This window comes from Helicoverpa zea, chromosome 15 (genome assembly GCF_022581195.2).
Source record: "Helicoverpa zea isolate HzStark_Cry1AcR chromosome 15, ilHelZeax1.1, whole genome shotgun sequence".
NCBI classification, from domain to species: domain Eukaryota; kingdom Metazoa; phylum Arthropoda; class Insecta; order Lepidoptera; family Noctuidae; genus Helicoverpa; species Helicoverpa zea.
The window spans coordinates 8302306-8327936 of NC_061466.1; the positions used below are offsets into that span (position 1 = coordinate 8302306).

At 33.8% G+C, this 25631-nt stretch overlaps 1 protein-coding gene across 1 annotated transcript; it reads left to right on the plus strand.

Annotated features, from left to right (window-relative positions):
- Positions 1 to 303: 303 nt before the first annotated feature.
- On the plus strand, positions 304 to 24954 carry LOC124637020 (sucrase-isomaltase, intestinal-like). The gene is made up of 7 exons (XM_047173334.1): positions 304 to 451; positions 5677 to 5771; positions 18935 to 19862; positions 20843 to 21065; positions 22380 to 22733; positions 23143 to 23958; positions 24337 to 24954. The coding sequence occupies exons 2-7, from the start codon at positions 5696 to 5698 to the stop codon at positions 24838 to 24840; spliced, it is 2901 nt and encodes a 966-aa protein (XP_047029290.1). The 5' UTR covers positions 304 to 451; positions 5677 to 5695; the 3' UTR covers positions 24841 to 24954.
- The last annotated feature ends 677 nt before the right edge of the window (positions 24955 to 25631 follow it).

The window sequence follows — 25631 nt, forward strand, 5'->3', positions numbered from 1 at the left end:
TCGATACTAATTCTCATAAACTCATTCAACTAACCCATTTCTACGTTAATGGGTCTCTGATCAAAAAAAAACAAATGAATACTTTTAAAAAATGTAGTAACAACCCAGTAACCATTTTCCTCAAATAAAGAATCATCAAAATACCAATGATATCATAGCCATTCAAAACAAATCATAATCAAAATATTCTAAATAAAACACTACTATCAAAGAAATATCTTATCTACTTCCTTTTATATAGGAATCCGTGTTATCAATATTATCTGTCAGTAAAATCAATTATAACGATAATTAAAGATAACACATTGTAGAACAAAAGACTGAGTGATAATGTTGTTTTCGAAGTTTAATTTAAATAATGAATTTTAAATAACTTCGGTTTAAAAAGTGCACTGTGGGATTTTTTGGTCTTTCACTCCGGATTTCTGAGACAAGTGATATTAATCTTTATGTAAGTAATAAAATGTCTAGTCTTTATTCTGGCAAATTAGGAATTACGTGCTTTCTTCTTGATAAAATTCGAGTTGTGTTTTATTAGGAACAATAACTTTTATCACAGAATATGTACTCAGACGGTTTATTTAGTTCAGATAAGAACGAATAAAACAGAAACTGTTCTAACTTGTATTAAGTTAACACATTCGCTTTGAGAATAAAATAACGAGGGAAAGTCCCTAACACAGTCGTAATAATTATCTGATATCCGCAGCTGAATTTTAGAGAAACTCATATCAGCATACATCAAAAAACGTGCGTCACATTCCCATATCGTCTTTAACAAAAAAACATCAAATGGAAGAAAATTAAATACACCCATAAGGAAATTACATTAAAATAACTCCTCCCATAAGTATTCACGTATGTTCTCAATGGACCATAAATATGTGAGTATGTAAATTCGGGAACAAAATGCACTTAAGGATGTTTGTAACTGTCTTTCAGTAAAACAATTTATGGAATGTCGTTAGTAATTCTGACAGCTTCCTCTTAGAAACAAGCAAGAAAAACTCTTCCGTTAATATATTGTTTTCATAGTACCAATAATCGCTGTTGTTCTTTTGAACTGTAAAATAAATATTTTTGTATTCTTCGGAAAACGTTATCTTTACGCTATGGCTTAAAAGGAAAAATTATCAATCGGTAAAAAGTAATTGTATTAGTATGCAAGCCAGAAGGTCATACTGAAACGAAGAAAGACGATGAAATAAAATTTCATTATTTTTCTAAGAGTTCATTCTACACATTGTGAATCACCCGATATCAACAAACTCATGAAAAACTTGCCCAGACAAAAAACGTACGAAAATAACATAAAATCAATAAAACTATAATTCTCTTAGCATGGTGCTATATATATATAGCATAACTCTACATGTGCATACTAGAAATAGAAAGACATTATTTTTGGGTGCTTTGTCAAAATTCTGCAAATGAACAGATAAATAAATAATTGAAAGAAGATTACTGGGTGACCTTTAGTTTGCATACCGTAAGGCGAAATGTATTGCGACACTGTACATTTTTTTAAATCACATTTGTAACATTGCAAATAAATTATTTCTATTTATATCCACTGCTTCGCTGTGTGTTATAAGTTCTTTACCCACATGTGTAGGTAAAAGGAATTCATTCATCATCCCCCTGCCCTTGTCCCAGTAGTATGATGAATGAATTCTTTATATTCCTTCTAATTCATTCGTGAATGAATATTTACTAAACACACCTACGACACAGGAGAGATAAGAGTAGCAACAAAAGCGGTACATATTATTAGATTATTTCAACGAATTCAGTCCATTAAGTCTTTCTACGAATCTTAATATTAATATTTTCGATCAGTTTATTTAATTTGCACATTATTGCATATGCAAATTGAATATATTATTATCATAAAAATATCTATGACGACAAGAGCAACCCTTTGTGGTTATCGCCATGTCTAGAGGACGTCGGCGTCGATAGATATCAAATGCGATGAACCAATTCATTCATTTGCTTTGAACTCGGAATAGTATTTTTGTAGATACGTTTTTTGGGACATTTGTAAGTTATTCCACTGCCTCGTTGGTCTAGCTGTCGCAAGTGCGGCTGCTGAGCACGAGGTCTCGGGTTCGATTCCCGAGTCGGGCCGAAATCGCTTTGTGGGTTTTAGAAGACTTTCACAAAGCAGCCCGGAGCCTGGAAGTTGGTGATTGATACTCCCGTGCATCGGAGAGCACGTAAATGTCGGTCCTGCGCCTGATCTCTCTCCGGTCGTGTCGGATTACCGTCCCATCGGGCTATGAGAGTTAAGGAATAGTGAGTGCACCTGTGTCTGCGCAAATGCTCGTGCACTATAATATGTCCTGCGTAGTTGGCTAATCTCCTTACGTGAGAACAGCCGTCGTAGCCGATAATCGGCTAGGAGGACATCATCATCAAGTTATTCCATAACCTTATTCGGTATTTATTTTTAGAAGGCACAATATGTACCTTTACTTGGAAAAGGGTTCTTCAAGCACTACTAAAATAGTACCTAGGTATCCTTACAGACCTATCACACTAGAGAATTAGCCAAGCGTTTGCGCTCGGTTTGTCTATGTATGCCACTTTCTGCGCGGCAAAACTCCCAGTTACCGTCGTTTATACTGATAATTAATGCCGCGTTGCCGCACGAAAGATCTGCTAATGCGAAAGCTCTCATAAGATGGGAGTGGAATTTTAGTGTAAAGATGACATAGAAAAAAATTGAAATTAAGAATTTGAAATTGATTGGAATCAGATTTGTAAACACTAGTTTCTTCAAAGCCTTTTACATAGCAAAACCCTAAAAGCTCTGAAAACTGAAGTAGATCGTATCTTATTTCTGTTCTGCTAGAATAACATTTTGTATTTATATAGAGTGTGGCATATTTCCTAGCTTTTACTCACGGCTTACTGATCGAGGATTGAGCTGTAAATAAGATCTTGCCATTCATCCCCTATTTCACCGTCTTAAGGGAGGATTTACATAAAATCCGGCCAATCCAATTTCTAAGTGGATACTCACAACTCATCGGAAGTCTGAGCGGTGATTTTCAAGTCTATAAGCTCTTCAAGTCTATAAGCTCTTCAGTATTTGTGTGTTAGTCGGTTTGTCACAAAAATAATATTAGGTATAACTCTGCTTTTAGTCAAAATAACAAAAATCTTTTGAATTTTCGTACCTAATTTTCTATCTGTCAACATCATCTCCCGAGCCTTTTTCCCAACTATGTTGGGGTCGGCTTCAAACCTAATTTTCTATCTTCAAAATTTATTTTAATAAAGCTTCAGTATAAACTAGTAAAAATATGAATAAGTTACATGTTACAAGTATGATATCACTCAAATAAAAACACGTAAGTATTTCTGCTCGTGTGACCAGTGTTATTAAAAATAATTCTGACATCGAAACTCTTTATAACTATTGAGGAAAAAAAAAGATTACAGTATCGTTTTACTTTGTAACCAACAAGAATTACTCGAAACATTTCACCGAAAATATTTACACAGTGTCCAATTAACGGACTGCCCTTATTTTATCTGCTAGCCAGCACGTGCAAAGTTTTGTATTTTTTACTTTCTTCCACTGTTCATTCTTTATTTATTTTTATCTCTAAGTAGTAGAAAACGTGTGTTTACTTGGAACCGTGGAAAGACCTAGCACGTGTACTTAATTTAATTAATTTTAATGTTACTTAGGTATCTCAAGAAAAGGGTGAAGGTATAAAAATATGAGTAAATGAATCTTTATAAATGTATAAAAGTTAAACAGTGCCGGGTACAAGGTGCGCTCGACAGTTACAATCCGTCTTAGAGGTCGGATACAGAGTGAGAATTTTTGTTTCTAATGTTTTATTCTTTCAAATAAAATTTTGGGCTTAATTTAGGTCTAGAAGAAACTTTTTATCCAAGCCATTTGGGATAGCAAGGTTTTTCTTATTCATACAAGTAAGCCTCACGCTTCATTGGTCTGTGGTTATTTTCTTAATTTTTTTTTACAAATATAACTTAACAAAATTAGACTTATTCCAAATATTATCAAACAGCCACAGTTATTTGTGTAAAGGTTTTTTTTTTAATTATATGTTTTTGTGTCATTCCATTAAGAAAAATAGGTCAACTTATTTAGCTTTACCTAAACTAAGCGGAACATTAGGTATTTGATGAGTAGAGTCAAGCAAGAACAAGTATGCAAGGACTCCGTGCTTTCAAATTACTGTTGTATTTATTTTTCAGAATACACAGAGCTCCTAAGCTAATCTAAGCAAGCGACCATTCGTAAAAATACTACAAAAATGCATAATTTAAATCTCATCTAACAAACAAATTCCTTTTGAACGAACCATATATGATTCGCAGCCGATTCGTATTCATGTGTTTATTTTAGTCATGGAGAATAAAATTACTAGCTTAGAAGTCATAACGACATCTAAGAAGGTAGCGTTACGAAAATGCGGGTGCTCGGGGAACGAGGAAAGTTACTAACTCCGCCCTCATACACCTTCTTCGGAACACACCCATTTTTGTTACCAAATCCAAAATCTTCGATAGATGTGTTAAGTTACCTGAACGTCTCGTTAGTTAATTTTCTCATAACTGGCATTTTTGACCTAGAAAAAGGCGCCTGACTTACCTGCATTATGATATCTCCGCTCCTCCGTCCTTCCTCTATGATTTTAGTAGATTCCTTACATTCACCCTTCAGTACGTGAAAAATTATATTTTCATTCGTTTACTGAGTTATTGATAAATAAATCACTGCCATACTTGCGGAGTAAACAACATTTTTAATGGAGTGTTCAGATGGTCTATGAATAATATGCAGTGATTTTACAACTTGCCCTTTTTATTTGCTTTACTCAGATATTTTTGCATCCTCAATTGTCATTTTGGTACATAAGTGTGTACATGTAGATAGATGTCTTGCGGATTCCGGGCGCTTTCAAATGAAGGCTTGTTTTAATGGTAGAAGCAGTTAATTTAAAAACCGCCTTAGTATTTGTTCAATGGTTAACAATAGTTGTTGCTGCGCGGTACTTTGCGGCTACTTTCAAGGAATTAAAATGACCACATCATTTGCAATAACAATCTCAAGTCAAAAAAATCTACTCTCAAATACATACAGTCTCTTCAACGTTAGAATACTATACAACATGTCGTATTAGAAATATAAATAGGAACTATATTATATCTCTATCCACGTGTATTCCTTACAATTGATTGAATTTCCATTTCAGAATAACATTATTTAGGATCCGATATGTTTCTTGGTAATCCAAATTATAGGAATAATATTAGGTTAACGGTATAGTTAGTTTATCTGTTATAGTATCTATAAATGCTTAACGGATTGGAAATCGAGTTTAGCTTATCCGTATCCCTATCATATTGAGAATATTTTAGGTCTATTTTTTATAGAAACACACAGTTTAATGCTTGTGAAATAAAACTTTTGACTGTTATTTAAAAAAATCTTAATTTGCCTACTTTAAAGTAAATTTCTCGAGCGTTTCACATCATTGCGACTACTATCCATGCATTATTTCAATATTAAACAGCCCATTTAGCAAGAAATACTATGGACTATTTTATTCGGGTGCATGGCGTAGTCCCTACGGAATGAGGAAACCACTGGCGGAAGCTCGTAATAAAAGTACCGTTTTCTTTTTTCAGGTAAAGCAGAACATGAACGATGATACCGCACGTGAATGATTATAAAGGTGATATAGAAGATGATGAAATACCATTCGCTATTGAACAGGCGAAAAGTAAGTACAAATCTTCATTTTCAGTACCTATTACTTAAAGCAATATATTTATATTGACACTTATTGTAACATTATGGAATGCAAGAGATTATGAATATTATTCAAAATCATGAAAGTCATTTCAATAGATTCCATACATAGGTAAATCAAAATCGTATAATCAAACGCCTTTCTTTGTCTACGCACTATTCCTGACTTTAGATTAATTGAGAGTCTGAATGCAACAGTAAATCATGTAGGTATCGCAATTTAAAATTCAATTTTTAATTCATTTGAATTTATAACAAAAATATTTTACAAAAAAATCCTGCACAGTTAATTCCAGAAATTATAATAACAAAACTCTAAAAAATAACATTATTTCATACCAACTGGACTTACTGAAAAATGACTAAGTTGCTACACTTTCACTCAAGTGCGTGCCCGTGTTAGGCATAAGTCACATTGTACGCACCCTCAACAGTGATAATAAATCGTTTTCAATTAATCTGGTATGTACTATGCTTTAAGTAGAACAAAAGTTCTTTGAAGAATGCCTCGCCTACTGAATTTTATAAAATTAGAAAAGAATTTTCACTTATCTCTGAAATTAGTTGAAACTACATGAGGTGTTAAGAGCTAATAATAAATTTGGTAGAAAAAGGTTTTTAGAGATGTAATAAGAAACTTTAACTAACCTAAAGCCTATTTATATTTTTTTTTACATTACCCAATAATAATAATAACTAATTCTTTAGAAAGTTTTCTTACCTTTTTATCCATGCTTTTAGTCGCCTCGGGACGTGAATATTACCGGAGAGGCATTACTGCAAACTAAAAATAGAAACATTTTAATTAATTACGAACTTTTTAGTGATGTCAGTGGCCATCTTTCAATTGAAATTGGAACCTTTTTTGTTTTTGGAATTATGATTAAGTTTTTTTTTAATATATAGGTATTTTAAGTAGTCACTAGAACTTTTTTGTTTCTTTTATAGCTTGGCCTAAATACTCATTGCACTTACTGTTAACTTGAAATAAGCAGTTGCACAAAGAGCAAAGAACTTGAAATATTTAATAGTAAAGGCCAAGCATTCCTTTATTAAAACATTGAAGTAAAGGTTTCAATAGAACAATAAAACCGAGGAAGACTGATATAATATAATTATTTTCTTCATTGTTTTACGTTGCTCTGTAGGAAACGTATATAAAACATTATTGAGATAAATATCAGTACTTTATCATTTTTATAAGGCCATTACATTTCTGCGGTGTGACAGAATGACGATCCTAGTGGAACGATTGGGCCACTTGGCTTAGAGCGTATAAGAAATGTATTTATTATGGTAGGAAGTCCCTTTTTGGTTTAAGGGTCGTAAACTTTACTGTTAATGTGCTGAACTCGATTTCTGCACAATATCTTATTGGTCTTTTGAAGCTGATGACGAGGCGTAGTCACAATTTCTGACTGGTGCCCTGGATTGAGGATTTGTGAATCTCAAAACGTTTCTCGCTACTGGAACTTTTTACATTTGTATATTTTTTGAGTGATTTAACTAGCGTACCGTGAGTCCCACTTTAATAAAAAAGTAGGCTATAGCTTTCTCAATGAATAGACTATCTGAGAATTTTAAATCGTACCTGTAGTTCCTGAGATTTCTGCGTTCAAGCAAATAAACTCTTCAGCTTCATAACATTAGCATAGATAACAATGCAAATAATGACATTGGATATGACATCCACCGTTTTCAGTAAATAGTCGATCCATTACCTTACATACTGTTCATGATGGATGACTGTTCAATTGTCATGTTTTCTCGAACATTCCACTACATTTCATATTCATGCTATGTCCGTATTACCCTAATAGCCTTTATTTAAAATGAGCATATTTAATGTGTCCTTATGAAATAGTCACTGTCTCCTTAAAGTACTTGTGGTTTTGTATGATATGACTGAATTACAAATGAATATTCATGAAAATCAGTAGATAAAATAAGATAGACGCTGAATGCAGGCCGCTTCTAATTGGCTTAAATCATTAGGTGAGGTCCCTGACAAATAAAAAATTCTGAAGCTGCGATGATGATGGTAAACAGAGTACACAGCAAGTACCTACTACAAAATCTTTCAAACGAATTCACTATAACTACCAAAATTCCAGGAATTCATTCAGTAATAGACTAACAGATAACCACATATTAACATGAATGCTCATCTATATGAACTTTGCGGGTATGAAATACGGGAAAAGCCGCAGTACTAAGCTGTATAGCTCAGGCATATTGCTTTGGATACATGGAAATACGATTGCAAACTAGGCGAGTGATCAGCATTCTGAATTTCAGGGATTGTATATGCTATGCGAATACTATGTAACTATATACATATCTCTATTAATATTAAAGTTTAAGTGTTAGTAAGAAAGTGGCGTTCAATGTCTCCATTTATCGATTTTCAAAATATGAAACTAGTTATTTATAACCATAATAGCATGGTGTCCTCCTAGCCGATTATCGGAATTCGGCTGTTTTCATATAAGGAGATTAGCCAACTACGCGGGACATACTAGAGTGCACAAGCATTTTATTTTTATAATGGTATATTTTATCCGGCTACGGAGATAAGTTTCCTCGGCAGTTCGGAAAAGTAGTACTTGATTTTAAACTAGGTATGGTGGGTCGAAATTCTTGCTTGACAGTGTACACAACTGCTGAAAGCTGTCGACTTGGATGCAAGATTCTGAATAGTCTGGCAAGAAAATGAGCCTTTTCAGCTATTCTCTTGAGACCGACTTCGCGTAAACTTCAACAGCGAGTGCCTTCAAACGGGCGGATTTTGTGTTCGGTTTTTGCGACATTACTCAATATATTTCCGCACATACGTAGGTATACACGCGAATTGACAACTACCGAAACAAAAGATGACGTTTGTAACCGAACGATAATGTGTCGCTCGTAAAAAAAACTAACGTATGCTCACGCACGACAAAATTTGCTAGTGTGAGAATCCCCATCAAATCTTCCTCTATATTCACGTATAAAGCTTGCACATAAGAACTAAAACAATGTTACACAACAGACATGTACATCAGTGCCAACAATGTTGGTTCCCCAAATGTCTTGTACGCAAGTCTGTAGCTTTGCCAATCAGCTGAATAAACATGAAACATCCGAGCATCGACTCGCATACCCCAACAGATATCTTGAGCATTTGAGCAGGCTTAGCAACGTAATATTGACGTAGCTAACTTCGTTGGTTCAGTAAATGGCTTTGACCTAGTCGGTGGGAATTCTAGGAAATCAGGCTTACTCTTCGTCGAACCATAAGCTAAACGGTGGTATGAGAAGGAAATTCATTTAATTTTTTCCTCGTATCATATTTATCGGCCTCCTAGCTTTTTTCATTGAGTTTCAAACAAATTCCAGTCGATTCCTCAATGAAAATGCTTTACTGGCATTTTCTTCTATCTTATTGGTCTAATAAACATTTGATTAAATTTATAATCACTTCCTTAAATAGCAAAAGAACCAACTCTCTGTGTATAGGTTTTGCAAAATTTATGTCAGAGAGAAATAGCAATGTTCGTCACTGAATTTTTACCCGTTTGTGAAGAGTTTCAAAAACCCTATCTAACTGACTCACCTATGCCAAAACTACGAGTTATCCACTCCAATTTAAAACAACTGGAAAATGCTTCTGTTTTTTCTATCCTGCACTGTTATTTTCTAAATATCAAAATCGGACTGACCGCCATTTGAAAGTGAACTCGACAGTTTCAAATAGTTTGTCATACGAAATTTGAATTTCGATATAGTTTGTATTTCGAGCTCATGTTCGAAATCACTGGCCTTAAAAAAAAGATACATCAACTTCAGACCCAAGCAGTTTTTATTCTTGTTACCAAATTCATTTTGATCGCTTCCAGCTACATATTTCGTAAGACTAGATGTATTCTCGTTCCCAAAAAGATAAAAAAGGATGCCTTAATCTACCTTTTACCCTTGATGAACTGTTTTGTGTAGTGGGCACGGCATGGATTAAGGGTTAAGAGATTTATGGGGGTAGAATCAGAAAGGCCATCAAGGAAAGTTTTGTGGCAAAATAGCTGTTTAGCGGGTCGTTTCTTCGACCGCATGTGAACTGGAAATGGACTGCCGTTAGTTAACCATTGTTGTTAAGCGGTAAATAATGTCTTAAACGATTTTGTTAAATTACTTTCTAAACTCCCTTGAATATGTTTTGTGAGAGAAAAACTTTCTAACACAAATGTTAGACATAAAAAGTAGATGTAAATCTAGATTTTCTGCTGATCCTTTTGCATCGAATCCAAAGAATGGGTATCTAAGTGCCTATCCTATTGAACTTCATTGTACGTCTGTCTAAGTCTAATCTCATCGCTATACTTAAATATTGAATGTCTTCTGTAAACCCAATCAAAACAAAAAACTGTCTCAATAAAGGGGTAAATTATTTTCACGCACCTACTGCAAAATGGGTACGCGCTTTTAAAAACACCGACAATATGGCGAGTCAATTAAATTAAAACCGCCGTGCCACTCAAATGTTGACACCACGAAACACAACATTTCTCTATAGAGATATAACCAGCGTAACTTACACGTGCTTGCAAATTAATTAAACCTAACAGATAAATAATATGGTTATTACAATGAGTGCGGTTTTGGAAATCCAAATTCTTCAAGATCTATATAGAAGAGGTAGATATATTTAAATAATTGAACAGTGTAATTTTTATTTTAATACACTAAAATAATTTTGTAGATAGTTACAAAACTAGAAAGAAGGGTTATTTTATTTCCGCCAAGTTCGAGCAAAAAAAAGCGACACACCGGCCGTGGGTTATATTACACGAACCATTTCGGGCCAAATTCGACCCCCCTATAACTCAAAATCTATTTTATTTACGCATATCAAATTTCTAGTATCTGTTGAGACCCTCTCACTTATCTAAAATACAAAATTTCATTATCATACCTATTGTAGGTCTTGAGATATTGACGTCAGAAAATCGCTATTTTTACTATACACTCACTGACTGACTCACTCATCAAAAACCTAGACCACTTCCAATGGTCGTATTGACTTGAAATTTGGCATGGAGGTAGGTCTTTATGTCAAGGTAAAGGGAAAAATCTGAAAATGGCCAAGTGTGAGTCAGTTTCAAAATAATGAAGGTGTACATTTATACCCGGTGTAAATTTATACCCCTAAGGAACTAAAACGAACTAAATTTATCTATATTTATATAATATATCTTCGAATGGTCGTACCGATCTGAAATTCGTTACAAAGGTTTGTATTTAGTCAAAGTAAAGTAAAAATGTGAAAACAGCCAAGTGTGAGTCACTTTCGAAAATAACGAATGTGTAACTTTGATCCACAAACATAATATATGATAACATGTCATGTCAGTCAGTTGGTAAATCTAGTCCATTTAGTCAATCTAGTTTATTTCTTTGTAAGAAGCATAGTGCTAATCAAAAATCGGAAAGATAGTATAAATGACTCATTTCCTTAACTAACTTAATCATAAGAAAAAAATAAAATAAACAACCTTACAAAAATAAATGAAATCCCACCCAAAACAAAAATGTGAAAGGCTGCCAAGTTCGATAATATGGGAATGCTTCGCCTATTAATAAAAGAAGTGAGATCTGAATAAGTACCAAGTTCCATACACATACCTCAGTTAAAAATAGTTACTTTTTAATGATGTTACTTGGCAAGTTTTAATAGGAAATTAAATACTTGATTCATTGCGTTTAGTAGGTTTATAACAAGTTATGTGAAAACTGTGCATTCCCATATTATCGAACTTGGCAGCCTTTCACATTTTTGTTTTGGATGGGTTTATTTATTCCTTAGCCGAAAATAGATCTCAGTGGCGTGCACTTGGAGAGGCCTATGTCCAGCAGTGGACTGCGATAGGCTGATGATGATGATGATGATGATGATTTATTCCTTTACATCAGGCAACTAAGGCCCATAGCAAATACGATACATCAATAGTTAAAAGTACAATACTTATAGGTAAACTAATACATATGAAAAATAAAAAACAATACATAAATAAACAAACAAAATAATAACTATAAACTAATACATAGAAAAACACAATTTATTTTATTTTATTTGTTATGTTATTTCAATGTAGTGATCAAATTAATAAAACCAGTGCAAATATATCGCATTAAGAGTATCGTACCTTAAACTAACAAGCGAGAACGTGCTTTAAAATATCCATTACAGGTAAAAGATCGTATAAAAGAGCTGTTAAATATAGACTACCTTAGGGACCATAAAAGTTCACATTGTTCACGATGTCAAGAACCTTTTGTACGGACAACATGCCTTCCGATAAAAGCATGTGACGCAAAACTACTTTTAACTAATAAGCCTTTATTCTCAAAATAGAAGTGACGTTAACATGTGTTTAAAAAAGACGTTATGGCAATATTTGACCGCACATTTGTTCGCGAGCTAAGGCTGCATGTAAACTAAACTGACTCTCAGCCGCCGAATGTCAGCGTATACTGCATATCATCATCATTTACTTATTCAATAACAATTTCCATTGTGTAGAATTACATAATATGCACATCAAAATTACAATAAAACAATAAATTAAGATTAAATATGAATTACTGTCAAATGATACCAAAAATAAAAAATAATAGAGGAATACATTTATGATTTTGTAACATTACTTAGTTCCGACATTACGTACTGCATGCATTATTCGCATAATGTATCGTCGGTTAGATGTGAACGAAAAAGTGAATATGTATGGAAATACAATAAACAGCGTAACGTTCGCTCACTTTCGGTGGCTGACAGTCAGTTTGGTTTGAACACAGCCTAAGTATGCGTAGGCACAAGTGCACACACAACTAGCATGACCGAAAGTTACAATTCTGAAAATCATTTTTGAATATTTTCACTTGCAATATGTTGCAATTTCCCTTTTAACGACTAGTCACTAGTTTACTGCAGTACAACTTCAGGTCAGTGGTAACAGTTTTATAGGAAAATCGTACTTATTACTATCGCGTTAAAGTGCATGACAGTTACCCCTGATGTGCAGTCTACCGTACTTCAAAGTAACTTTAGGCTCTCATAAATGTCATAACCCTGTGTGGGAAAATATTTAGATTGGACGCAATATCTGAACTTAGGTCAAATATTGGTATGAAGGATCAATAACATAGGATTTCATCCCTCAACATTTTTGAATTAATACCTATTACACATTCTGGCAAAATTAGAGGAACACAAAAAAGGCAGATTTATTTTTAAATATAATATTTACTTATAGGTAACGGATGGTTTTCACTTAATTCGAGCTTGGTCACATAATATAAGTATGGCAACACTGAAATGAGGGGTTAAAATTATTTAAAAAAGGTAAAAAATAAGTTTTTACCACAAACAAAATGCCGAATAAATTCTTGATAACTCAAATAGTGCCGAATAAATTCTGTTACAATGTTATTGAAATAAAAAGCTCTTTAAAGTATACCTACCTTTAAATTAAATTACGTATATGAATAAAGTTAAATCACTTTCTAAAGTTATAAATGTTTTTAGAGATAAAACTAATATTGTTAGTGAACCAAATTTATTGCTAGTGACTGTAATTGTTTATTTTACTATCGACAATCCAATGTTTTAGTTTCTGTTAATTGGCTACATAAATAACAGAAAAAGCCTTTAATTTGTTTGTCAAAAATAATTAATTTGCAACTTATTTTTGCTTCATTTTTATCTTAGATCATTCATAAGATATTAAACCCTAGTGATCGTATCAAAGTATTTAACTATACGTCATTGATAAATGAATGAGTCTACAACCAAAGATCTATCATGATCGTTTTATTATGTCAAAGAAATGTGCAATATTTCACAATAATAGAAATAAATAATAATTTTCTTAAACTATTTATTTTAATCAAATATATTGACATTTGCTAGGATTCGAGCTTACGATGCTTGATTTTGATAATTAAAAATTACATTGATTTTGATTCACTTTTAAAAGAGTAATTTTCATTTCATTAATTTTCACAATATGTACTTACTTGTGAAAGCAAATAGTGGTGTAAATATATTTAATTTTGATCGAAATCACGAACCTTTAATCAGTATATTTGATGTTAATCTCAAGAATGTGGATTATCCACCATCCAGAGAGGAGATAAAAGAATCCTTTGTAGCAAAAATCTTTGGAAACATTAACTAAGTGTACATTACATAAATAAGAATTATATAAAGAAAATAATGTACCTATTTACACATACTTAAATACGAACTACATTTTACAAATTAAAATTACATTTACATACACATTACATTTTAATGTTACTGTTACAGCCTTTTTATCGTCCCACTGCTGGGCACAGGCCTCCTCTCACATGGAGAAGGATTGAGCATTAATCACCACGCTTGCTCAATGCGGGTTGGTGATTTCAGACTATAGTCCAGGTTTCCTCAAGATGTTTTCCTTCACCTTTTTATCAGCCATTGGTGTCTAAGATATACTTAGAAAGTACATACAAACTTAGAAAAGATGCATTGGTACTTGCCTGACCTGGAATCGAACCCACACCCTCATACTCGAGAGGTTGGTTCTTTACCCACTAGGCCACCACGACTTTTTTTACATTTTAATACTTAACTAAAAACGTACATGTATATAAGAATGCATCGAGTTAATTAAGCATCTACATAAGTGCTCTTCCGCATTACTGTCCTGCCGAAACTGTTTAAACCATCAAAACTTATTATATCTCAATTACCTAACTAATATTATCAAACTAAATGTAAATTAGTAGGTACCTACTAGTTATAGTTTCCTTGTTTATATAAGCGTCTGAGTTTGAACTGTTAGATAATAACTACTTTTCGAAACATACCAAGTAAGGTGTACTCTTACCCTTACCTCGTGTATTTCGATGCAAACTGCAAACTTTTAGTCGTCCGATAGTTTGTTTGGGCTCAAAAATCATTATCAAGATGAATGGTAGTACACACATTACAAAGATCAGGTATTTGGCCGGTATCAGGCCTACTGAAATATTAGATAGGAATTAAGAATTTCTTTAAAAAAATTGCCAATAATCGGGTCAACTGTCGGCCGACTGTTTACTCTGCAGTGTGAAGGTACTATAAAAAGTAAAGCTAGTACCTACTCAATATGTACTTATATGTATAACCGCCAATACGCGAGTTGTATTCTCAGAAAGCTTTTAGGATCATGAAAAGTCTCGATATAGGTACCAAATAATGAACTGGATTCCACGTTCTATCTCATATTTCGAGTTGCTCCCAATTTTCAGCATTAATGTATTTATGTAGGTACGTACAGTCAGGCTCAAAAGTAGCTGAAGAAAAGAAAAAATCCAAACTACTCAACACCGTGTCCGATAATTCAGAGTAATAAAATTATATACTTTTTTGAAGTTTACAAATTATGATGCCTTTTTAAAGTTATGATGTTAACAAATTTTGGCGTTTGTATTGTTAACAAATTATGACCCTTTACGCTGTTAAGACTTGAAATTTTAGTTTTTAGGGTTCCGGACCTCGAAAGGAAAAAACGGAACCCTTATAGGATCACTTTGTTGTCCGTCTGTCTGTCTGTCTGTCTGTCTGTCTGTCTGTCTGTCTGTCTGTCAAGACCCTTTATCTTAAGAACGCGTGGACGTATCAAGCTGAAATTCACATGAAATACTCGGGTCTATTGTCCCTTTAGGTTGTGAAAATATCAAGCTTCTAAGCCAAGCCAATCAAAAGATACAACCGATTATGTCGATATTTTCAACAAATTCTCGACACTCGCAAAGGAATCAAAACCTAAAGGGTACTTCCCGTAAACTCAGAATCTTGAAATTTGGCATGAAGCATTGTTATATAATGCAAATATAGGAAAAATTGCGAAAATCTCATTTTTTTGTTATATAATTTAATAAAAATATTTTAATAAAATGAAACTTACTACCTTATTTCTCACGAACGAATAAAGGTACCAAATTGAAATTTATACCAAATACCTAGGTCTATTGTCCCTTTAAGCAATGAAAAAATCAAACTTCTAAGTTAACGCGATCAAAAGATACAGCAGTTTTACCGACACTTTAGACGAATTTCCGTCACACGCTAGGGAATCAAAACCTACAAGGTACTTCCCGTGAACTCAGAATCTTAAAATTCGGCACGAAGCAATGTTATATAGTACAGATAAAGGAAAAATTGCGAAAATGATAAATTTGAAGTTACATAAAATATTAAAATATTATTTTTGCTTACATTATATAAAATATTTTTTTAATAATTATAAACTTACTACCTACCCTTTTTCACATGAACGCGTAGAGATATTAAAGTTTTGAATAAAAAGTGAAATTCATATCAAACACTTTTTAAATATCTGGCCTCTAAACTGTGAAAAATTTTAAATCATTCAAAGGTCATTGGGCACCTTAGTATGAAAACCATACCCACGGTGGATACGAACGAAATATAGCACAGTACAATGATAAAGGCTCTGATTTACTATGGCATTAGTCGCATCAATGTGAACCATGGGAATCTAGAGAAAATCAGGTGTAAACATCAAATATTTTCCTTATTTCAATGGGGAATTTAAACGACCAACTTTGACGGATTTGAGAAATCATTTCTTTGTAGTGAAAGAGTATACTCGCCGTTTATTTCCATTGTCATCAGGTCAGGATCTGATGATGGAAATCCTGAGAAATCGAGGGCAACTATCAGAAATTGTAGGCATGCATAGGATTAAAACTTGATTCTCAGATGTATGTCTGGTGATACTATTAAACAGTGAAGGTTTAGAGCTTATCTGATGATGGAGACGTGAGAAAGTCGAGAGAACTCGGTATGTTTTAGTTACGTCGTGTTTGGGCTTATATTATTCATATTGACGAGAACTTTTCACAAAAGTTAAAAATAAAAACTTTTTACAAAAAAAAAAAAAAAACAACTTCTAAAACAACAAGAAAACTGATGATGCATCCTCTAGACACCGACTTCTAGACCGATGCACCTAACATCTTTTTAATTTCTTTCTTGCTTTTGTTTTCCTGTTGCTTTTTTATATGTTTGAAGTTGGATTTGTTTGTAAAATGCTACAAAATAAAATAATGCCGACTTTATGAAACAAAGAAAGGGACAGAATTACACTTTTGTCAAGGCTCTAGAAACGTAAAGCCAGCAGCCCCAAATCCTACTCTCTACAAGTCGTTGTTACAATTCGACAGCTACAAGTCGTCAGGCGGTTTCGAAAAAAACCTGAAACTGGGGCTCTTTAGGTGATTAATCCCTCAAAAATAAAAGATCCCATTCCTGCAATGGCTGCTTTAACCCAAGTTAGTAGTGAATTCTCATCACCTAAAATAAAATAAGCTCCAACACAAGGTTACGTTATAAATTGTAAAGGAGTTCCCATAACTATATCTGATCTTAGCTGTCGATCCCACAATGGCAGTCAAACCTATCTTTGTGGAAAGTCTTCGCCAATACGAATAAAATAAGCCCAAACACGTGGTAGTTGCAACATACCGTTCAGGAGTTCCCTTGACTCTCTGTAGTCTCCATAATCAAATCAGCTCCAAACCTTCACTGTTTACCAGTACCCTCAAAAATACACTCACTCTCTAAAATATTCAAGAGTTGCCCTCGATTTCTCAGGGTTTCCAGATCCTCATCAGATCCTGGTCATCCGGATTGGCACCTTCCTTCTTTATGAAATGTCTTTAACAATAAAAACTAGCATTGCAACCTGTACAATCCTCTGAAACTGCTTGTCTTTTATATTTTTCAAACGATCCTGGACATTCGTCTTCATGGAATTTTAATAAAATATTTATATTCAAAGAAACGTCATACCATTCCCCACGATTTAAAACTACTTTGATTCATGTCCGCCACTTTTTACAAAGCGGGTCAGATATGCCCCATGACCTTTAAGACATAATTAGTTATTTTCAATCAGATTTCTGAACGATGACTATAAAATGTTGTATATAAATAACTTCAATAAAATAACTTTTACAAGGTACTGGCCTACTATTTTAGTTATATTATAAAATAAAAAATATTAACTATTTTGACTCTCACGAAATTACCATAACTATGATTGTTCTAAACTGAACGGTTGGCGCGAAACTCACTTTTTATCTATACAGCATTTGTACGGAACCCTCGGTGCGCGAGTCCGACTCGCACTTGGCCGGTTTATTTTCATCTACTTTCAACACTGATCGTACATACGTAGGTAGGAATATAAAAGTACTTTGCATGTATGATATATGTTATTCTGTTTGATCAATATTTTATATACATAGTAGGTATTTTTGATGGTTTTCATTTCCATATTTTCTGAATTTCCCGGAAGGTTGTAGGTACGAGGCGTAGGTCGAAAAAGCTTTCATGTTTTTTTAACCAGTATATCAAAGTTATATTAATGTCTGTACCATGAAGAGATTTTTTGGTTAGAATCCTACAATTATCAGATTATTACAAAAATAATATGGGTAACCACAATTTTGATCAATTTCCAATAAATACATTTTACTACAAGAGAAAAGCTTATGTTCTGTTTCATGAAGTTTTTTATAAAATAATAATCTAAAGCCAAAGTAAAAGCGAAAGTAATGTCATTAAGTAAAAGTTACGGTCAAATCCGTTTTTTCTATTCGTTTTGCTGTCACTTTAGCCTTGAAAAAACGAATTTGACCGTTACTTTTACTTTATGACATTACTTTGGCTTTGACTTTTGATGAAGAAATTGGCTGTAAGTCTTCATTAAACGTTATTGAATGTCTATGTTGACAACGCAAACTAATATTAAGATACTCTATTAATAGCATTCTCAGCTTAATTTGAAATAAAATCTTTGATCATTTTTAGCTGATTCGAAATTTCATATCAGATAACTCCAATCAAATAAAACTGCATTGAAATAGTACGAGAGTCGTAACTTAATATGAATTAGTCATAACAATCTGATATTTGATTTCAAATAAAAGACGCAAGATTAGTAAGAATTGCAAGCATTAAAACTTGAAGTTCTACTTAATGCACTTAAAGAAGTTAAAAATAGTGTTCTTAAAATAACTTAATTATTATTTCTCTAATTTCAGATATAAAATGGTACGATTGGGTGCTCCTAAACAGACCCCTAAGAGTCATCGTAGCATTATTACTAACTACAATTTTGGGACCAATACTTATCTACCGGTTCATATTCTTTCCATCCTTGGAACTTCCACCACCTGATGGCTTGTCAATAGGATCCTGCTTAGTTCCCAGAGAAGCCCGGATTCCTTGTGGTGTGGAAGCGGTCACCCCCGAGCAATGCCATGCCCAATGTTGCTATGATCACCATCACAACCTATGCTTCCATAGATACCCTTCAAGATTCTCCTACATGACCCATCACACTTGGGCAGAAGACGTATACCTGAATCCACGAATACAAACTACGCCATATGGATCACAGCGAAGCTTTAGAAACATCAAGCTATCAATCGATGAAGTAACACCAACTCATCTTACATTAACATTCTACAAACACAACAATATTACCGGCAGAAAATTAGAAGAGAAAAATTACGTCTATGGTGTAACTCATCCAGAATTAAACGTAGTCGTTAACTCCACTCAAGGAAACATATTCAACACAGCAAGAGGACCTTTAATTGCTTCGAACAACATATGGGAAATATCGTTCAAACTCACAAATGAAACGCTATACGGACTCGGTGAAATACCGTTGAAACCAGATACTGTCAAAGTGATATATAATCATAAAGGGGCTTCGAGTTCTATACCGTTAATATTCGCAAAATTTAATGGGTCATACCATGGGTTATTGATTGATACAATGGCCCCTACAGAGGTGATTGTTCGAAAGGATAAACAATTAGTTGTTCGCAGTATAACAGATTTAGGACTGAAGTTTCATTTGTTTGTTGGACCGAAGCCTGCTGACATAATGAGAGACGCCATGGCTACAATAAAAGCTAAGAAGAATCTGGAATACTGGATGCTTGGAGCCCACGTTTGTAGGTACGTAAAATGATCTGTCATTGATTTAGAATTTATTACAATTCAATACTTTGTCCAAAGCCAACTAATTCAACAGGTCACAGCCATTAGATTGACTTATAAGCTAGGAATTCTCCGAACCCCTTAAAGTACTTTGGACAGATTTGTGCTCAATCACAATCCATCAATTTATTGACAATGCCTCAACTTTTGCCCAAGTATTACGAAGTTAGGAGTTGTTACTCAACCTCGCTTATTTTTGGACAAATGTTATTTGATAGCAGTTAATTCGAAGGAGAAATATTTATCTTGAGAATAATGTTGCATTTATCCCATATTATATATTCTCATACGGACGCATCTGTTTAAGGTTCTAAAAGTAGTTTTCGATAAGGGCATTCATCTAATGGCTGGTTCCCATCAATCATCTATTATTAGCAAACTTAAAGTCATGAAGCAGAACCTACTATGACATAAACTAATGAACACGTGTAACAGTTCTAATTTCAACCTATTTGTAAACAAATCCAATTACAACTAACTTATAATGAAGATTCCGATAAACTTCGCTTACAGAAAGTTTAACATTAATTCTTTTTAGAAGTCTCCGTAGCTGAGCAGTTCTTCAGCTTTGAAAAAAATGTTTTGGCACATGACGATCCCTTTTGGAGGCGTTTGGGTCATTGTGCTTATAAATCTTGCCTAAAACTTGAAAACTAGAAAATTATTTTCTTCCAGACTTTCAGTTAGAGCCCTCACACTCTGATAACTTTTAGTCGGTCGATAGTTTGTTCGGCCTTTTAAATCAGTATGGAGATGAATGGTACACATTATAATGATCCGTTATCAGACCAGTATCAAACCAACTTAAAGCTCTTAGTGCTAAAATGTAATTATTTAAAGATCAACGACAATATTATTTCTTCAATGTATATTAATATGTCTTGATCCAACGAAACATGTCAAAAAGTTATTGAAACTCAAGTTTTTTTTTTTTTCAGAGAATCAACTTCTACAAATCCCCTAGAAGAGCTTCGTACATTTTTATCCAGTGCTTCTGCTGCCGCACCAAGTACCACAAGAATGCCATTTGAAAGTCACTGTGGTACTCTTTCTATAGTGTTCAATACTGAATGTAATAGTACCATGGTCAGTCTAGTGGACCAAGGTGCTACGCTCATAAAGAATGGAGGAAAGAGATTTGTACCACATGTTTCACCTTACGTAAGTGTTAAACTATATTTCTTTGTTTGTTGTTGCAACTTGTTGGAAGGTTTGAAGGTGACTTTTGATGTTTAAATGAAAATATGTTTAACCATTTATGGCGTTCTATATTACCCAAATAATGTTCCTTTGCCCTATTTCAATTTCACCTTAAATTATCTTAATATTAGAATTACACCTAAAGATTAATACCTAAGGACTAAAATAGACTCGAGTCATAAATTCCAAAATAACGCTGACGAATTAAGCACGCCCAATAAGAACCCAAAGTGCACTGACTCAATTTCTCAAACAGACAACGCCTTGAATACGACCTCAAAATCATAAAATAATCGAACAAAGTCCATTTTTACCAACAAGATAAACGAGCGATTAACGAAAACAACTGATCATCTATATAAATTAAAACCTAAAATAATCGACAATAAACAGTTTAATTTGAGACTTTTGTTCCTAAAGTGATTAATTCCCAAAGCGAAGAAAAGTTGTCGTTTAACCTACCGATCACATAAACGACTGTAGGTGAAATTGGTCGTAAGAAAATTCGCCACATTTGCTCCCTAAGACAAAGTCACGTAGAGAATTCAATAAAATCGTTCTCACATACGTTTGCAAATCACTTGATCCCACATTGCCGATCTAACTAATCTGTTTGCCTTCTTCTATCCTTAAATAAAAGTATGACGTAGTCGCTAGATAAAGGCCTTTTGGGCGAAAATGTGAATCATAGAAAATTGTTATGATTTAGTGCGTATCTTTTACACTTCAATGAATTTGAATGTATGACTGTGAAGTACCTACTATCATTTGTTTTTCACGAAGTACGCACATAGTACGAGTATTTACTAAATTGCAATTAGAGGCAGTAAATAGGTATGTCTAATTTAAATATCTTCATTAAAACTAGAAAGTGTTCTAGCATTCATACAAAATACTTCAAGCCTAATAAAATTTGACGATAGTAATTAACGTCGAGGGCCTTTTAATTAAGTCCTATGTTGGGAATTTTTCATTGCCAGGAACCTAATTTCAGCGTTATCAATTAGAACTTCAAAGAGGAGGCTTAATAGAGGACTTCCAAATTGAAAATAAATTAAATAAACGCTACTTTGAAGCAATCACTTACAAGTAGTACATTATAAGACGGATGTTTTTATCAATAACTAACCGTTTTCTAGCGGTTTCGCTCGCGTCCCGGGGGGAACTTTTGTCTGTACCGGGATAGAAGAATACCGGGATAGTAGTCCATGTTACTCGGGAAGAATGTAGCTGTCCATGAAACTGAACCTTAATACTTTGAATTAAATATTGCAGATAAAATATACGGCACTACCAGAACCAGAAGATGAAGAAAGCTCAAAAGATGAAGATGAAGAAGAAATAGAAGAACCAGCTGTCAAAATGGAAACAAGTGATCGTTGTATTGACGATGACAAAATCGATCACCAGATCATCAGAGATCCAATTTCATATAAAATGTACAAAGGTGTTGTGAATAACCATGATGTTATCTACCCAAGTTACAAAGTAGTCAGTAATGAAACAATGCAACATTTGTGGGCTTACAACACTGACTTTGACGCTGTTATTCTCGAAAACAATTGGCCCTTGGACGAATCTGAAAAGAACTTCGACCAAATTAACGATTTTTTGCCATACTTCAGTGAGGTAAGTAATTAAGTTTGTTGGAGACTTTTAAAATTGTTTTGGTCCAAAAGTTATTAATTAATGATGAGCAGCAGGAAGTTTCAAAATTATCCATTATAATATTCCGAACATCATAAATCATTGTGTACTGATGAGAAAGTTTATGATAAATTATTTACAGAAAGTACTTGAGTTTAACTTAACAGATGGCGTGAACATGACATGTTAAAAGAGCCCATTTCTTGGGTAAATAACTTTCAAATGCATGTCTTTGACCTGCGAAAAAATAAAATCCTACGTATGAATATTTCTAGAGCTGTAGAGTCGAAAAAAGATCATTCACACATAAAATGTCATTACTTTTCTGATTTGATTCTGAGTACTTTCAGTACCATCAGATAATTAAATCTTATCTCAATTATTTTTCCAGACTTTTGAAGCTGCTTTCAATTTTACTCCTCAATGGAATGCTACTCGACCGACGAAAGCAGTTGGAAATTTCACACGTCTGGCTAATTCTACAGAGTATCCTGGAGAATTATATTTCATCAGGCACAGTGAATATGGCAACGAATTTGCAAATGCATTCGAAAACATCAAAGGATCAATCCCAAAACTATCATCCAGTCAATGGATGAATGGAGACATTATAATAAACAGACAAAATATACCAACTTCATGGACTAATCTTCAGAGAGAACTCATTGAAGCCAGTTTAGGAGGTATCTCTGGCCATTGGTACTGGTCTTCACCCATTTGCGGAGACACAGAACATTTCTTAAGCACAACACAGATTAGACTTTGCGCTAAATGGTATATGGCTGCAACATACATGCCAATGATCAAGATCCATTCAAAAACTATTTCAAGGGATCCTCTAGCCTTCGTTGGTACAGATAGAATACATATGATAACAGCATTAAACAGAAGACTCAGTCTTTTGCCGTATTTCTACACTGTCCTGCAGGAAGGCCCACTTCTAAGACCTATGTTCTACCAATTCCCTTCATCTGTGAATATTACTGACTTGACAACTCAGTTTGCTGTGGGTGATGATATATTGATAGTTCCCAATCTTCAACCAAGTCAAACTCATGTGCATGTGCGAATGCCTCCGGGGACTTGGTACGAATTTTGGAGTGGTATGGAGGTAGTTGGAGAAGAAGGTCAAGCAGTTACCTTGACAACTACTGAGGCAGAGTTCTTGTCGCTGGTGCGCGGAGGTTCTATCATAGTTATGCAGAAGGTAAGATTATTATGTTGTCTTCATGAAAAGTAAAATTATATAGGTAGGTATATTGTAGTAATTTAAGTTCAAAAGAATGAGGTCAAGCTGGCCAATTGATCAAATTATTATTTCCATACAAGGAAAATGGCTATGGCGAGGTCAATAGAAATAATAACACCTGAGAACATACAAGGAAAAAATGTAAAGGACATTATTATAATATTGACCCAAAAAGATCTATTACCAAAATTGCGTCGTTGTGGTAATATTACTGTATTCACATAATTTCCCTTGAATGCTTATAATGTTAAAAGAAATGAAAGACTAATAAACCTTGGCCCAAATTCTTTTCCCATTCATCAATAACCTATTTCTGATCAAAGTGTATTCTTTCAGAATGTTCAACTAACTGCTGAATTGACTCGTCGACAATCACCATACTCGCTCATAATCGCATTAAAATGTGAAACTACTATTGATTACAATGCTACTGAACCAACACCCACAGAAAAAAGATCTAAAGTAAGAACTGATCCTGAAGAAAATGCAGAACATGAAACTAGTACAGAATCAATTATAACAACAACTACAGATGCAGCGATACCAACGATAACTACATGTAATGCTACTGGAAAATTGTTCATGAATGAAAACATGACTATAACACTGCAAGCCAATTCAACAGCTTTAACAATTAATGCTGTTGGAGAAGATTTTCAAGTACTCTGCAATGAGAATGTAGCTGAATGGGCTAGTTCTATAACAAAAGTGATAATATATGGCTTGCATGAGAAAGAAAACAATTATGACGAGAAAAGAATTGTACGTCCGACGATAAACTTGTGTCAGTTAGTGAATAATGAAGAAATTATTTACAAGTTCGTTGATATTGATTTTTGATACTTTTTTAGTTCACATATTTCCAAGAGCTTAGATGTTTATACAAATTATATGAAGGATATATCACTTTCAGTATTATTTATTTCTCATTAAACTTATCAAAGTAGCATAAAATTGTTACGTTTATTGCATTTTCATTATTAAGATATACAGTACCTATCTGCAACATAAATACCTGTACAATAAATTAACGTCAAAAATACTTACGTGCCCATTCTATTTACCTTATTCACCAAGTCCTGGTTCTTGAACTCTATCAAGACTCGGATAGAACTGTAACAAACTACGTAATGATAATTTTTACAATCAAGGGGCGAATATCTAGGCTACCCGAATTTTGCCACAGAAATGTAATAAACCGACAAAGACTTCCTAACCAGGGCATCCTTACTAATACTATAAATGCGAAAGTAGCTCTGTCTATCCATTTGTTTGTTGCAGTTTTAAGTCAAAACTACCGAACCGATTCGATATAGATAAGAATGGCATTCAGATAATTAGATAGGACAATGCTAATTTTTACCCGGATACGGGAAGTCAATCTCCCGGGACGTAGACGAAACCGCGAGGAAAGGCTGGTATAAAACAAAGCCCTGGCCTCTAACTAAAGATGAACCGTATTCAAAAGGAAGCCCAGACCAGACATTCGGGTTCCCAGAAATTCTAATGAGCTATTGTTGTTAGAATATTCCTTTTGAGGTATCTAAAGTACCAGTACCACGATTTGGTACCCTTTGTACCTGAAGTTTATTGGGACAAAAGATAGTTTAATAATGATCACATTGAAACGT